This window comes from Pygoscelis adeliae, unplaced genomic scaffold, assembly GCF_000699105.1.
Source record: "Pygoscelis adeliae isolate BGI_AS28 unplaced genomic scaffold, ASM69910v1 Scaffold119, whole genome shotgun sequence".
Lineage (NCBI taxonomy): Eukaryota > Metazoa > Chordata > Aves > Sphenisciformes > Spheniscidae > Pygoscelis > Pygoscelis adeliae.
This window is the reverse complement of record NW_008825560.1, coordinates 110,678-126,724: the sequence shown is the minus strand read 5'-3', so window position 1 is coordinate 126,724 and position 16,047 is coordinate 110,678. Positions and strand designations below refer to the sequence as shown.

Below are 16,047 nucleotides of genomic sequence, written 5' to 3'. Positions count from 1 at the left end.
GGAGGAAAAGGACTTGGCTATTGCTATTCCTGTTTACGTGAATCTTGTTCAGTTGGGTCTGTGTTAGTCTGTGTGTCATGTTATTGCCATGTATGCATTGAGTGTCTTGTCTCTCTGGAATATGTGTTCAGTCTTGCTACTGGCTGGACCTGCATATTGATCCAGCAGCCATCATATCCATGGAAGTGGGGCGGTAGGAACCTTTGGGGTTTTAGAGTTAAACAGATTTTGCTTTGGTAGACTAGAAAGGAGGAATCCTGTGATTCCCACAGTCAGAGAACTTGCTGAATTCAGCAGCTCCCTTAACACACTCGTCTTTTCTTCAGGTTGGAATTGTTATTTTGTATTTTTATTGCCCCATTATTCTCTTACCTCCTCCATCATTCTCTCTTGTTCTCCCTGATCCACTATCTCTTTATTTGTTTATAGACCAACCAGATTCTCTTTTTGTTCTCAGGTCTTTTATATGACTTCTGATGTTAATATTTTCTCGTAGTGCCCTGTTCTTCTAAAGATTTATCTTTTTGAACTGTAGTTTGCATTGCAATCAGTCTCCCTCCCAGTTTCTTTATAGTCTGAAAAACAGCAGTGAACTGTATTAATTTTTGTGCAGTTTAAGTTTTAGTTGGGGTGGTGTATGTAAGTATTTCTATTCCTTTGTTTATCACTGAGATTTGGAACCTTGTGATAAGAGTTCAAAATCTGTTCCCAAATGCGGAAGGAAAAAAAAAAAAAGAAGGAAATGTATACTGCCTGAGACAGAGAACTTCCAAAACATACAAAGTTGGCTTTGAAGTATTTGGACAGGTTCATAAGCTGCTTATGAGGATCTGTGTAATACTATATGCCATGAAGAGGTATACAGGAGAAATTATAGGAAGAAGTCTACAGACTGGCGGCCTTTTGCTAATTTTCTCTGGAATCTTCCCAGTACTATGTGCAGGGCTTGAGAAAAGGACAAAATCTAACCAGTGGTCTGAAAAAGTGATGGCAGGGGGAAGATCAGAGAACAAGATTTGGATGGTGTGCTTTCTGGAAGGGAATTCAAGAGAGATCTCCCCATTTTTAAGTCAAGGATAGAACAGCAACAGCTTTCAACTTGACATGAGCATTTCTCTTGCTCCAGTTCAAAATGTTGCTGTCAAAGAACCACTCTCTAAAAGCAAGCATAATTCCTAATGAAGTGATCATAGTCCAGTTTTCTTGTAGGAGCCACAAAAGCTAATAAATTTGCTATAGTGGTGCTTAATATAAAAAAAACCAAAGCTGGAGTAAAACATTTGCATGTTATTTAAAGATTTCTCATAGTGGAGAAGTGCAAACACATGTAGCCATTGGGATATATTTGACTTGTCTTTTCAGGTTTTGACGAGTTAACTTGTTATTGTGGTGAATCTGTGATTTACCCCCCTGTCCCCTGTGGCACCCAGCCACCAGAGTGTAAAAAAACATGCACCAGGCCACATGACTGTGATCATCCAGGTAAGTCAGGCCATTCAATTTTGCTTGGGTGTTTTGTTTTGTGGGTTTTTTAAATCAAAATGTAGAAAAGTGTATATAGGTCTGCTTGAAAATATATTTGCTTTTTTATTAGATGCTTTTTCAGTAGTTGTGAATATTTCCAAAAGTCTACACTTAAAAGCCAACCAACTAAAAACTTGCCATGAATACTAGTAGTGGTTATTCTGATTGGTAAAAGCATTGGATTTTTTTCTGATCCTTATTAATAGTCACAACACATTAAATGCTATATTGCAAAGATTAAGTGCTCTATTGGAACAGTAGCATAATCTAGTGAACAGTTAGTTTCTATGTTCCTTGGAATTACATTGGCTGATTGGAAAAAACATAGCACAGGTCAAACAGATATGCTTCCTGACAAATTCCGTCTCATAGTATAACCCTGCTCAGAAGTTACAAAATTCTCTGCTATTTCATTTAGAAAATATGGAATAATATTCACTTAAAAATCTGCCATCATAATTTTTAAAGAGTGCTTTAAAGAACAGATTATCCTTGCATGAAGCATCATGCTTCCCATAAATTGTGTAGTTCTGAAACGCAGACTCATGTTTAATCGTTTTTACTGTCTCTCTTAATGCATTTGACTGAAGTATGCTAATAAAACTGTGCTGGCTTTTATATTTCTGTGACTCCAGTGTACCATTCATGTCATAGTGAGGAGAAATGTCCACCCTGTACCTATCTCACTCAGAAATGGTGTATGGGCAAGCATGAAGTAAGTCTGGACACTTAATGTTTTTGAATACTAAATAATGTTCTAGGACTGTAGGCTTAGATTTTTGTGGCCTCTTTGGAATGCAGTATGTTACTGGAGTTTGAGTTTAATGTGATTAAATTAGAAAAGTATATCTTCTATTCCATACACATTCAGACCAACTGCTATATTGGACTATGATATAAATAAAAACTCAGTCTTCATGCTAAGATATCTTAGTATTACGATTCTTGTGTGGACAGTGCAAATGAAGGTGTGAACAGCAAAAGTACTTTGAGATTTGCATTTACAATTTTTCATTTTTAGTTGTCATCTTTTTCATCCCCTCTTCCAGCTGCGAAGTAATATTCCTTGCCATCTCACTGACATTTCCTGCGGACTTCGCTGCAATCAAATGTTAAAATGTGGAATGCACAAATGTAAAAGAATCTGTCATAAAGGAGAATGTCTTATAGATGAAGAGTGTAAACAGCCATGTATTATTCCAAGGCTATATTGTAATCATCCCTGTATGGCTCCATGTCATCCTTCTTCACCCTGCCCGACAACATCCTGCTGTGCAAAGGTTAGATACCCAAAGAAAATTCACTGCAAATTCACAGGCAAATTGTATGGCTTAATTATCAGCCAATAACAGTTGTGACAAAAAAATGATGTTTGTATATTGATAGCATGACATTTTTTCCATAAACTTACAATATTGAATTTTTTTAAAAAAACTATTCATCACTTTTAATTAGCCATTATTCCACTAAAATGGGACTTCTTAAAGGAATAAATTTACCTCCCTCACACCCCTCCATGGCCATAAAAAGACAAAAGTTTAAAAAAGCTGCTCTCACGTGTGATACAACAGGTTGATCTTCAATGTGAATGTGGAAGAAGAAAGGAGAGTATGATTTGCTCAGAAGCATCTAATACATATCAAAGGTTTGTACTGTAATAATTCTTTTAATTCCTTACTGGACTTCTTTGCAGTTTGATTAAATTTCAGGCTTGACTAAATATATTTAATTCACAAGCTTTTCCACACTTTTTTTGTACTTTCACATAAAGTTTCTTTTTTTTTTTTTTTATTCCCCTGAGCTTTCATACCAGCTATGCTGTACTAGAACACACTCCTCTTTTTACTGTTTTTAGTCTGCGGTGCTGTGCCAAAGCTTGAATCTCCCATCTGTGGAACTCTGCTCTACCCACATAGAGCAATTAGATACGGACTAACTGGGCAGGTCCAGAGTCAGGCTCCTGAATGTAGGTGATTACATATAGCAGTCCATGTGTGAGTTGCTGTCTAAGTTTCCCTTAATGTGTGATGGAACTTAGTCAATACAGATGATGGAAGCTAAAGAGTGATTTAAAGTCATTCTGAAATAGCTAAATTTAGGCCGAAGAGGTTTGGCATCTAAATCTTGGTTCTTTATATGCAAACTGAGTCCTACCCAACTCCATTTATTGCGGTAGATTTGTCTCCAGATCCTATTTCTAAATTTATTTCTCTCTTACAAGAGAGGGCAAGGAAGGGACAAGGAAAAGAAGAAAAGTAGGGCTTTGGAACTTTTGAAATGAAAATAGCAAAACAGTAATAATAATAATAAAAAATCTTACTCTGAGGCTGTGATTGAGAGGGAGTCAAAAAATTAATCTAGAGAGTTGATATGCAACCAGAGTTCTGCTCTGCATCCCAGTTGATAGGAAAGCACAGTCCCAGATTCTTCCTGTATTTCAAAGGAAGCTTCATAATGATTGTTTTATTTGGAACTGGTATTTGAGGGTCCAATACTAGTCCATCTTAGGATATGCTGCTTTGTTGCTACTGAACACTGCCCAGATTCAAATTCTGACAAGAAGATGGCTTAGCATCTATGTAATAGGTGCTTAATACTACCTAATGGAAACAAGGAGAAAAATGTGTGAATTGGAAACAGTTAAGAACAATTGTAGTTAATACTAAGTTGAATGCAAGATAGACTTAGGGGAGTGGTGATCATTTTTTCTTTTTTAGAAAAAAAGGGGGGGGTTTGTTAAGATCTATCTCACTATGAATACAAATCAGAAGACTGACTCAACTTTGAAATACCAGTTTAAATTGACACATTTGTCATTACATTACCTTCCCAGCTTATCATTAATTACAAGTCCAGATTTTTGAAGGCTGTTATTTCTGCACTGTTTATAGCTCAGGCACTGCAAAAATATTTGTATGAGGAAAATGGTTCTTTGAAGTCAGTGAGAGTTCTTGCATGCATAAGCTGAACACATGTATGTTTTTATCTAGAGCTTTTATCAGAGCCCAAGTCAAGAGGAAGGGGAAGAAACAATCAGTTTAAAGCAAGTGTTTGTATCTGTTTGTTCAAATGTGTTCATATATGTTTACAAATTACTCTTGGCCCATGTGATATTAACAAAAGCAGCATTTAATGCCAGATAAGTTTGTATGATAACTCCAACTGTTCAGGTTGCTGAAAGATTAAAATATTCTGATTTTGAGGGAGTTAGGTTTGGCTTTTTTCCCCACTATCTACACACTTGGGGAGAAAAAAATAATAATACCACCACCCCCCGCCCCAAAAAAAAAAAAAAAAAAAACAAAACCCAAACACAACAAAGTAACTCTCGTAGTACTACTGTGGAAGGGTCAGCAAGTTAATGGGGTATCCAAGTTCTCTCAAAAGATACAGGCATGATGAAACAGCTTTGAGCTTTGCCAGTGAATGTCAGTGAAAGAATGCTCAAGGGAACAGGAAAGGGAGTGTGCTGCTATATCTGTACACATGATACAAATGGTGATGTCATGTCATCTAATGGCCCATTACCTAGACTCTGTCACCACCTGGTAAATATGAAGCTGATGATGCCTCTCAGTGCTTTTTGGTTTTATGTAGTATGATTATCCTCCTTCCTGATAGATGATTAGTTCTCTGAATGTGATGCAAAACATAGAGACAAACATATCCTTTTTTCTGAATTTAACAGAAAAGATGGTTCAGAGGATAGAATGTTCCATTTGCAGGATTTTGTTTGAGAATGGTGTGGGATATTTCACTAAAAACTTGCTGTATATTTTAGTTACAGAAATTTTAGCCAGAAAATCAGACTGGGAAGGCTTGATATTGAAGGGAATGATGAAGAATCTTTATAAAGAAAATTGTAACAGTCTCAGTAGGCATTTTGCTCTTTCCTTATGGCTTGTATCATCCGTATTTTCTAAGCAAATTTCTAAGTACTTTATAAATTCACTTTACAAGTTTTAGTTGCACACAATTTAATCACATTAAAATTTAAAAAGACAATTAAAGCTATATGGTCAGCTGTAGTTTGAATATTAAGCAGGTGAGAAGAAAGAGTATTTGCATTGCCTAGTTTAGACTTGCTTAGAATTGATGCTCTGAAAAATTCCCTGAAGAAGCATGTCCATTGTTAGTCTTGCTCCTAGTTGCTTGAGGGAGATGAGAGTGAGTAACCTCTTAATTTACGTAGCTAGATTAGACTCCTAAAACTAGGTGATATGGGACTAGAGTCCCATTCTGTAATCGGATGAGTAAACAGTCAGTCTGTCTTACTACTTTCACCTGGAGGTTTAAATCTGCAGCTTTATACACCTTTTCAGAAGTTTGTGTTGCCTCAAATGAAGTCTAACGCTCTTCTTTTCCAGAATAGCTGCTATATCTATAGCCACTAAGTTAACAGATCTACAGCTTGGGGATTCGGTGGAAATCAGTAGGCTTATTACGAAAAAAGAAATGAAGCAGGCCAGGTAAGGAGATACATGTAGAAACATGTTTGAAACCCTTGTGTGTACCTGAAACATAGGTGATGTGGAAAATACATAATATTGTGAGCAAAATCCCAGCTAAAATAGGAAGACTTTAAATAGCTTGACCCTACTGTAACAGTACTGCTAAAAGAGTATTTTGCAGTTCCTTAGCGGTTTGTATTTTTGCTTTCATGTAGAATGAGTTCTCTACCATTGGCTGGTTTGTTGTTATAATTAAGTATGGCACAGTATAATTGTGGTTTCAGAGTTTCTTTCTACCCAGCAAACTCCTTAGAGTTCCTCTGGATTTTTTCAGATTTCTAGACAGTATAACTTTTTGCTATTATCTTCTGTTTCAGCATCCAGCATTCCTTCCTGGATGATTAATAGGGTGTATTTTCCCCTAGTCATCATCTTACTATTAATAATATTTTTCTATTACCCTTTTTAGATTTCTTATATTTGTATCTCAATTTGATTTGCACTTTTATGTTCTCATACTGGCTGGCACTGCAAATCTGCTTTTAAGTCACAAAAACACTTATGACTTAAGTTTGGTGATTTTCTGTTCCTCCTGATGTTCCTCAGGATTGGAATAGCTTGTCTTTTTAGTATCATTTCTTTAAGGAATTGTTAAGTTTCTCCAACATCCTTCTGTCAGAAACTTGACTTCCTGAAGTCTTTGCCCTTGAAGTCCCTAATTTCTGTTTTTAGTTTATTTTCTTTTACCATCTCTCCTCTCTTAATTGTGAATTTGATTATTTCAGAGTCAGTCTGTTATGTGTGTTAAAATCTAATATTCCTTTATATTGTGTAAAGTCAAAATAGTGAAATTTCCTATACAGTTGCTTCATGGCTTCCTGTATCAGAAGCTTATACCAGCATACTTCAAGAAATTTTCCTAGTCATTCTGTTCTGTTTATTTGTTTGATGTCTGTGAAATTGGAGCACATTATTACCAAGTCCTTTTGGATAATTTTCTACACTGAAATAACTTTAATTCTGAATGTACGGGCAAGATGAACTAACAGCAGAAATGGCGCATGGGAACACCTGCTCATCCCAGTCTCCAGCTTTCTTCTAGTTGGGCCAGTGTCATACATCAGAAGAAAGTGGGGGGGAAAAGCAAGGTGAAAGAGGGAGAGCCGTACTGATTCCTGTGTGCAACTTCAAAGAGTGTGATATGAGTGCTGTATAGGCATGGTATAAGAAAGACACAAATAGAAAACAGTAATTGTGTCCTTTTTTAGCCTACCCTGTTTGTTTCAATTAATTGAATACTCGAAAATGTACAATATAAGCATTGATTTTTCTCTTTAGAATTACTGTAGAATAATCTCTGCTTTACACAGATTGAGCCTCAACTACTTTGTTCCTATTTGTATCACAATGCCAACCAGATACAAATATACTCAACAATATGAAGCCAACTTCAGCTTCTTCAAAAAAAGTCACTGTTTAAAGAAAGCAACCATTTGACAGTGCTAGAACTCGGAGAGGAGCATGGGGGTGTGGGGTCGTAGAAGAAGAGGGGATGACTTTTTCAGCTTTTGAAGCTGCAAGTCTGTTATAACAGCGGTATACTTGCCAGGAGAGCAAATAAGACACCAGTGTCTCTGTTGGTGTCCCAGCCTTTGCAGTGTGTAATATAAATTGTGTTGTAGCCACTGCTGCACATCTTTCTGTGTGGGCAGACTTATACTGCCCTTTCCTTGAATAGCTGAAATTACCAGAGATGACTTTTCTTTGTGCACATCTTTCCTAATATGATATCTGAACTGTGGCAGGTAGTCTTTATTCAAGGACAGTCAGAGGGAGGTATTCTCCCTTCCCCACTCTTTTAATCTATGAAATTCTGGGGTGGAGGGGAAAAGAGATGGTGGCACATAAAATATTTATTCTTGAATTTCTAGTTTATTGTCAAACTCCAGTATTTTCAAAGTAACTTAGAAATCTGCTTCATTCATTTACAGTAGCAGAATATTGTATGCAAACTGTGCAGAGACTTCGTTTCTTTGTTTCTCTGGTCTTGTCTGTAGACATTTCATACTTTAGTTTGGTTTCCTTATAAGGGTTTGGGGTTGGTTTTTTGTGACAAATTTGGTCAGTCCTAGAGTAGCTTCTCTAAGTTGGCTACGTTACTCTTTCAGAGGAGGAGAAAATGATTCTTCAAGCAGATTACTTTAAACAGTACCAGGTTGATCTTGGAGTGCAAGTATGTTAGCTTTCTTCTGCCTCCTTCGAGAAAACCACCGGAAGTTCTGGATCCTATAGCTGTGTGTCTCCAAACATAATACATGTCACTGAATGAACCACTTTCCCCTGTAGAAATTACTTGTTCGAAATCAACAGAATCAATTCACTTATGCGGTCTAAGGGGCAGAAGTTTGTAACTGCCACTGTGAAATTCTGGAGAACTCTTGATCCTTCTCTGACATTTTAATCCCTTAAAATTAAATTATGAAGTACTTTTCAAAGATGAGACAGAAAACTGAAATTCATAACTCTACGGACACTAGAAGTTACAGGCTCAGTTGAAATACTGATTTTTATGGTGCATCGTAATCCTCCATACGCATAGCTAACTCCTGTTTTCCCTGGCTGATACCTTTTTCTGATGCATAGGAGTAAGTGACCTTGTCACATCTTCCTTATCTAATTTCCCATCCTTCCTAGAATCCCCTCAATGCTGATATCAACTGCATTTTTTTCTCAAATCTACCAATATAATAAAATCTAATTTAGAAGCTGTTTTTCTTAGCTTCTATATGGCTTTGGTAATTGCTGCTTCTGTTCAGGACCTGGAGAAGGGCTTGTGTGCTCAAAGATCTTTAATTGTTGTTTGTTTGTTGGTTTTTAGCTGTATTATCTGATCTAATACGATAAACTATTCTCACACACTCTTCTTACTTCTTTAGGCTGTGATAATGGTATGACACCAACAAAGCTTCAGTTTGAAAAGTATGAGTAGCAGCAGTGATTCTAATTGTATTTTTCTTTCATAATTCAGGTTGCAATGTGATGAAGAATGCTTAGCTCTTCAGAGGAACAGGTGGGCAATGAACTTGCTTGCTTTTTTTCAGAAGTAGTCCAGGTTCAGAAAGTTAATGCTCTGTGTGTGTTTAAAAAAAAAAACAAACAAAAAAACCTTTCCTGCATGACCTAGAGAACTGATAAATGTGGAGATGATTCGTGTGTTACAGGGATCTATATTGAGTGATCTGAGATCTTACTAGACTATTGTAGTGAAAAGTTCTAAATGAGTAGTTTTGAATGGACGGACTGTATTTTTTGCGAGCTGTTCTTCTGTGTTAGTAACCTGTATCTTTACTTTTCAGTGACAGCACGTTTGGGAGGCTGGGGAGGGTTTTGTGTTTATTTTTGTTTGGTTGTGTTTTTGTTATGTTTTGTTTTTTCCCTCCTACCCTCAAATTTAGGCGTCTTGCTGAGGCTCTTGAAATAGATGATAATTCTGATCCTTTTAACATCCGTTCTTCTGGACCAAAGTACAGTGACCTTTTAAAAGAAGATGCGAGGTATGTGTTGCAATGATGACAGGTGTCATAGGTAAATAGTGTTGAGAGCAAGATGGGAAATGCAGAATAGTTCTATTTACTCCTGTAAAAATGCCCATGTTTACTCTTCTCTCCAGCCTTGGCAATAAGTGATAATTGAGGCAAAGGAGGTTATGTGCACTTCAAGACCTCCAAAATGAGAACCTGAAAAATAAAAAGTGCTTGACGGGTTGCTTTGTTCTCTAACAGGACCAGATGTAGAATGGGAACATCATTTTCCACCATTCTTCTCAGTACAAATCAGTACCTGTACTTCTCACGTCTCCACTGCTTTCATACACAACCAACCCCCATCTCGGTGCTCCTTGTAAACTTTTCAAGACAAAGACAAAAGTGATAGCTAAGTAATGAAATATGCTCTCATAGCCTGACATAATTTCCCTCTACCAGTCTCATTTATTTTTTTGCCTTACTGCTTTTACTTTAAACATAAAGAAATGGAATTAATAAAACACTTGATCGATGCAGAGCTAAGCCTATGCCAGTGCTGACTGCAAAGAAGGCTGCTAGACTGAAACATCTGAAAATGAGGCAATAGAAAGTCAAGGTAATATCAAAAGCATCACACTCATAAATACTACACAATCTGGAATGACAGGGAGGGGTCAGACACGTTTTTAAAAAGATGCTTAAATGATAAGTGTCATCTAAGAAGTTTTTACTCTTGTGTGTGTTTGTAGGCATGACACTAGTTTTTACCAGCTCTAAGTTTTTAGAAGAGCTGAATCTGTTTTGCTCTTGCTTGACTATCCTAATGATACGTAAATTTCATATTTTTGTGAGGATGTTTTCTACTTGAAAATCCTGTATTTAATTTGCTGATGTATTGAGATAAGTGAAAATTTTACATAAATAGCCACACAGAATTTGAGTAAATCACCTCTTGCTTTACTTCCAACCGATTAGCCTACTGCAAGATAAGAGCTGAATGTTTTCATTGTGGAGGTACTGTTTTATTAGTATTTGCACCTAAAAGTGGTCTTTTATAAGGACTATTCTTTTAAGTATATATAGAATATGTTTTGCTCTACCTCTTTCAGAAAACAAAGCACACATTTTCACTTTCTTACTGTGTTGAATATCATGTGTCATGTGTGTAGTCCCCTCTCTTTTTTTGGAGTACAATCCAATGTCACCTTCCTGTCAGTCATTCTCTACCCATAGTGCAGCGTTCATCTTTCATGAAGAGAACTGACCAGAATCATGTGCTATATTCCAGATGGTCTAACAGATACCTTGAAAAGTAGCCTTAATGCTTCCACACTTCTCTATGAAAATATCTCTTCTCAGTCATGCTGCGATTTTACTTGCATTTCCTTTGTAGTCACTTTATGTTGGTAACTCATGATAAACTAATACACACAGGCTACTCTTACTGATTCACAGCTTAAAGCAAAAGTTTTTGTTAGTCCTCAAGTCAATGACTTTGCACACTGAATTACTGGATTTCATTTATCTAGTCTTCAAGATAAATTATTTTCTCCCTGCATTAACATATCTCTCTTTACATGAGCAGCAATCTGCAATTTGTAAAGCTTTATGAACTTACTTCCTTGACTGCTCTTGATGATCTTTTATCTCAGCAGTCTTGCGAAATGGCAGGATCTACAAAGTGTATCTGTTACAGTATTTGTTTCGGGTAGCTCAGCGTTCTGTATAAGTTTTGACAGATGCATTTATTCTTGCTTGAGCAGGTCACTCCAGTAATGCAAGAGTTCAAGGCTTGTGGTTTTCTGCAGAGCGTAAGTTATACATCTATGTATGGGATCTCAGAATGATGAGAAACAAGACAGCTGCCTTCCTGTGCATTCAGGATCACTGCCTCAAGAAGGTGGCAGCTGCCAAAACCATGAGTAGAATGCTGTGGTATTATCTTGTTTAGGTAATCCATTGATCTGTGAAGCTGATACACTGTCAAGGGCTGAAAAAAACGCACATCTACAAATGAGAACTTGAGAAAGCTGTGAGAAAACTCCTGATTTTGAGCTGTAATCTTTAATTACAGAACCCTAAAGCTCCAAGATGCAGTACAACTCCAGGTAACAGGAAGACGAGTAAGCGGAAGCATGCTAAGATAATATGTCTCCTTTGTGGGAGAGTGACAGGAGAAGGGAGCACCAGGAATAGCATGGTAATGCTACTGCATGCTGATCTTGCTGATGCGTTAGTCAGAATCTGACAAGGAGTCAGAAGAAAACTCTCTACACCATACAGCTTTACATGAGGAGATATCCTGCTGCCAAGGGGAATCCATCTTCTAGTGTGGAGATGACTGTACCAGCACAACTGAGTGCAGATCAGGGGGTACAGATCCACTGGGTGGACACTTCAGCACTGACCTTTCTAAGAGGCTCCAAAAATAGCGAGAGCAAGCAAATGCTCAAGTTGGCCTGTTGACATGAAGTTGAATGGTAGACTGGCACAAGTATCAATGGCAAGGATGGTGCTAAGGCTGCTATTTGATGAATTAAGACTACTGGAGAAGGAGAGGAGGACATCTGGAATATCTGACCACATGGAGCTACACAGAAGAGAATTTTCTTATTTTGTCACTGGCTGTGCAAGACCCCACAGCAGCTGTATGGACCAGGGAAATCTCAGATCAAATGGTTAAGTCTAGAGGCACACAGAGGGAGATGGGTCCTTGGTAGGCATCTTCTTAGCCAGTCTTCCCAGGAGTTACCCTCCACATGCTGTTGTAGACAATGAAGTCAGGGCCAAGCACTCCTGTGTATGATCTGGCAACAGGAGCAGTGTATATGTTTAGGGGTAGGAGATCTTTGTAGCTTACTTAAACAAGAACTGAAGCCTGAAGGAAGGGGCAGTGAGGGTAGTTTCTTAAGCATGTGACTGGCAAACTGCAAGCCCGGAATGTCAAATCACTTAGAGGCAAAATCTTGCACTGGCAAGTATTGCAAGAATAAGGAGGCTTTTGGCAAAGGCAGCAAAATCTGGGAAAAGCAAAAAATACACAACAAGAACTACAGTGAAAAACCAAGCAATGAGGAACATTCTTATTAAGTAATGTGGTTGAGAGGAACTGAAATGGCAGTAGACCTGCTCCTGCTTACATGCAGTGCAAGGAGGTGAGGAGCAGCCTAATGTACACCATTTATAGACACTGCACAGAAAAAGAGGTTTTCAAGTCCCACATTGCAGATTTTCAGTATATGCACTGTCGGATCAGATGTGTTTATTCTAAGAACCACTTCATTTCCTTACTGTATGTTATTTTTCATTAAGTGTCTTGCAGGTTAGAATGTAACAGCTCACAATGAGCAGCTAGCTGGTTGGTTGGCCATAACCAGCCATAAATAGCTTAATTGAAAGAATTGTGTGCAAATCAGGATTTCTGTGCTAGTAAGTAATAACAATATTCCTTTTAAAATAAAACAGCAATAAAACAACACACTTGGCAAAACTTGGAAAACTTATTGTAAGAGCTCAGATGAGTAACCCAAAAGAATTAAAAATACTCGAGAAAATACTTCAGTCAGGTAATAGATACTCATCAATATCCTGGGAAGTGGAGACACTCCATTTGGTTTTGATATGTAGTTTTGGCAGTATGAATTGTACATTGGTTAATTTGTAAATATACAAGCGAATTCCAGCTCAGGATGACCAGAAAGGAAATTCACCAAACAGGATATGAGGAAGCTGATAAGACACCAAAACAAACAACCTAAAACTGCAAGACCAGAATCAGAGACAAGTGCAGGTGAGAAATAAGCAGTAGCCAGTTCTTACTGTCCCTACTCACCCAGGTATCTGATCAGGATCATACAGAGAAGACTACTGAACCTGCAGGATTTGTTTTTTTTTCATCTTCTTGTGAAAAGACTTAAAACAGGTTTCATTTTCTTCCTCGTCTTAATGGATAGTTTCTGTTACTCTTGGCCTTTCAAGACCTTTGCTAACAGTTGAGCTTGCCAACGTTTCTTGGCAACTGCAGGCTTCTTTTTACCCTTCAGTGAAGTGTGGGTTCATGCTTCTGCATGGCTAGGAATGAAAAGTATATTTCCTTGCATGTTGACCTCACACTCCCCTCTTCCTATGTCATGGTGGTCTAATGAGGTTTGCTCCCAAATTTGGAAGCAACAACACTGTTGAAAAGAGACTTTATTTTTTTCTTTACTGTTTCATCTGGTGATATCAAAGGAAAGTTTGATACTGTAAAGAAAATCTTACTTGTTCTTTGTCAGCCTTAGTGGCAGAGGAGTGAACAGCCTGAAGTACTATTCTTCACTCTGAACATCTAGATACAAAAGATGCATCTTCCTGTTGGATTGCATCAGCTGTTCACTGATGCATCCAGAACTCTCTAAGACAATCCAGATGTTTGTTGAGGGTACCTCTTTCAAAGGAAACTTTCAGATTAAGGAATACTGAAGTCCACCATTTCCTCGAAGATTTCTCAACCCAAATTATGCTCCCTAGAATCTTCTTGATGATTCCAAAGAAAAAGCAATTGTCCTGTCTCTCCCACCATCTGCACTGGCCTGCCCTTTGTTGTTCCTGTCTGAACAGTCTGTAGGTTGGGGCTCACTCAGATCGTGAGGTGGCTCAGCGTTGTTCTTCCTTGAAGTTCTTCTATATGAAAGATTCTGGAGGTACGAAATGTACATAAAACACTTGCTTCACCTTTGAACACACGTATGGGTAGTCACAACTCTGCCATTGTGTAGTATGTTACAGGCAAAAGGGAGTAAGGTCCTGCTTCTACTCTTCAGATAGTCATTGGAACTAGGGATGAAATTAGTTTCTGTACAGTTCATCTACTCCAATCCATCTCACCTTTTCCTACAGGGAAATAACATTCTCTTAATCAGTTGATTTCTGCTGCCACCTGGCCCTGTCCCCAGCATAGTATGCTTTCTGTTTTGTCTTCCTATTTGAGCACTTCATTCTTGACTATCTTGGAATAGTCAGTGTTTGCTTAAGAAGTTTGAAAGCTTTCTTGAAGCTGAGAGACATTCTAAGTATTTCTGAAAGAACTCCCACCTGGTTGATGTCAGTGGTCACTTTCAGTTGATAACTCTGTTTTTATAGGCTCCTGAAGGGTTGATTTTTTTGAACATATCCTCCAGTCTGTGAGCTGGTTCCTCAGTAGGTTTTTAAATATTACACATCAGGTGCTTGTGGACCCTCTCATTGGATTGTTGGTTCAATTTTTTTCTTACCTCCTGTGATCACTTCACCTTGAAATTTGGGTGTTCATGGCTGGCATTCCATGTAGTATTTGCTTTCTGACTCTCTGGAGTTAAGCTTGTCCTGAAGGGATCAGTGGTTTTGGTTGGGTTTTTTATTGTTGGGGGTTTTTTGGTTGTTTTGCGGTTTTTTTGTTGTTTTTTTTTTTTTTTAAAACCTGAGATTATTGTTGTAATATTCTTTCCAAAGCCTCATGCCACATGGACTGACTCTGTATTTCATAGCCTAGGTGTCTGGAGGCCCCTTTCTTTTTAATTCTGCAAGTCCAGGTCCTTTTTGCAGTTCTCCCAATGTAATACTTTTCTCCACTGAAGATCCAGGAGTTCTGATAACCACCTGCAATGTCCATCCACTGTTAAAAAACCTTGAAGGTTTTCCAGTGATGGGCTGAGTCCATCATGCCAGTGATCAAGTGATATTGGTAGCCAAGCTACTCAATGTTGCCATTTTGCATGTTTGCTTGAGACCACTTGGTCTTTTGACGGTACATGCACTTCAGCATCCAGAACTTTGGTAGGGCATCTACCAAAGATGGTAGTGCCTACTTTGGTAGGCACTTCTTGACTGATGAAATTCTGACATCATTCACAAAGTGGTGTTGTGTTGGTATGGAATGGTGCCTATATTTGAAGAAATAAGGTTATTTACTACTAACCAGCTTTGAGGTATGAAATCTTCAGGTAGCCTTTTTTCCCCATGGGGATGGTGCCCTAACACATAACAACCTTACGTTTGGAGTTAGTTTACCTGCTTATTTAAGAACAGAGCACAAAGCTCACCCCTAATGTTAAAGACTTTACCTACTGTGATTAAGCAAGGTAAAAAAAAAAATTTTAAAAAATCCTTAATATCTCATATCAAGAACATTTTGCTTGCAAGTAGCCTTACAGTTCTTCTTTTGTTATTAATTTGTTATGCTAGACAAGTTGAAGACCAAAGTCAGTGCACTTTTCCTCTGTCTTGGAAAAGAACTCCACTGTGTTTACCCAATCTCCATTTTCTTTGTCTAATCATGTATTCTAATTAAGTGAATTGCCTTAATGACAAGTAATTTAAAAACACTGAAATGGCAACTTTAAAATCTACGTTATCCATTTGAAAATGTAGAATTGTATTGTCAGACAATAGAGTTGTATCATAGAATTTTATGCTGGATTCCAAGGGTTGAAGGGAAAATAATTCATTATTTTTGCAATAGTGATTGCATACTAACATTTCTTAAATGTAAATAGTGTAATATATAAATAAAAATATGCTCTCATTCCTGC

General features: G+C 37.7%; 1 protein-coding gene across 1 annotated transcript in view; it reads left to right on the top strand.

Moving 5' to 3' along the window:
• The window catches only part of NFX1 (nuclear transcription factor, X-box binding 1), a 67,101-nt gene that overhangs the window by 32,310 nt on the left and 18,744 nt on the right, over positions 1 to 16,047 (top strand). The window contains exons 14-20 of the mRNA XM_009332360.1: positions 1,363 to 1,482; positions 2,160 to 2,239; positions 2,574 to 2,804; positions 3,096 to 3,169; positions 5,892 to 5,993; positions 9,004 to 9,045; positions 9,431 to 9,529. Of these exons, the coding sequence (XP_009330635.1) occupies positions 1,363 to 1,482; positions 2,160 to 2,239; positions 2,574 to 2,804; positions 3,096 to 3,169; positions 5,892 to 5,993; positions 9,004 to 9,045; positions 9,431 to 9,529 (748 nt within the window). The remainder of the gene's footprint in view (positions 1 to 1,362; positions 1,483 to 2,159; positions 2,240 to 2,573; positions 2,805 to 3,095; positions 3,170 to 5,891; positions 5,994 to 9,003; positions 9,046 to 9,430; positions 9,530 to 16,047) is intronic.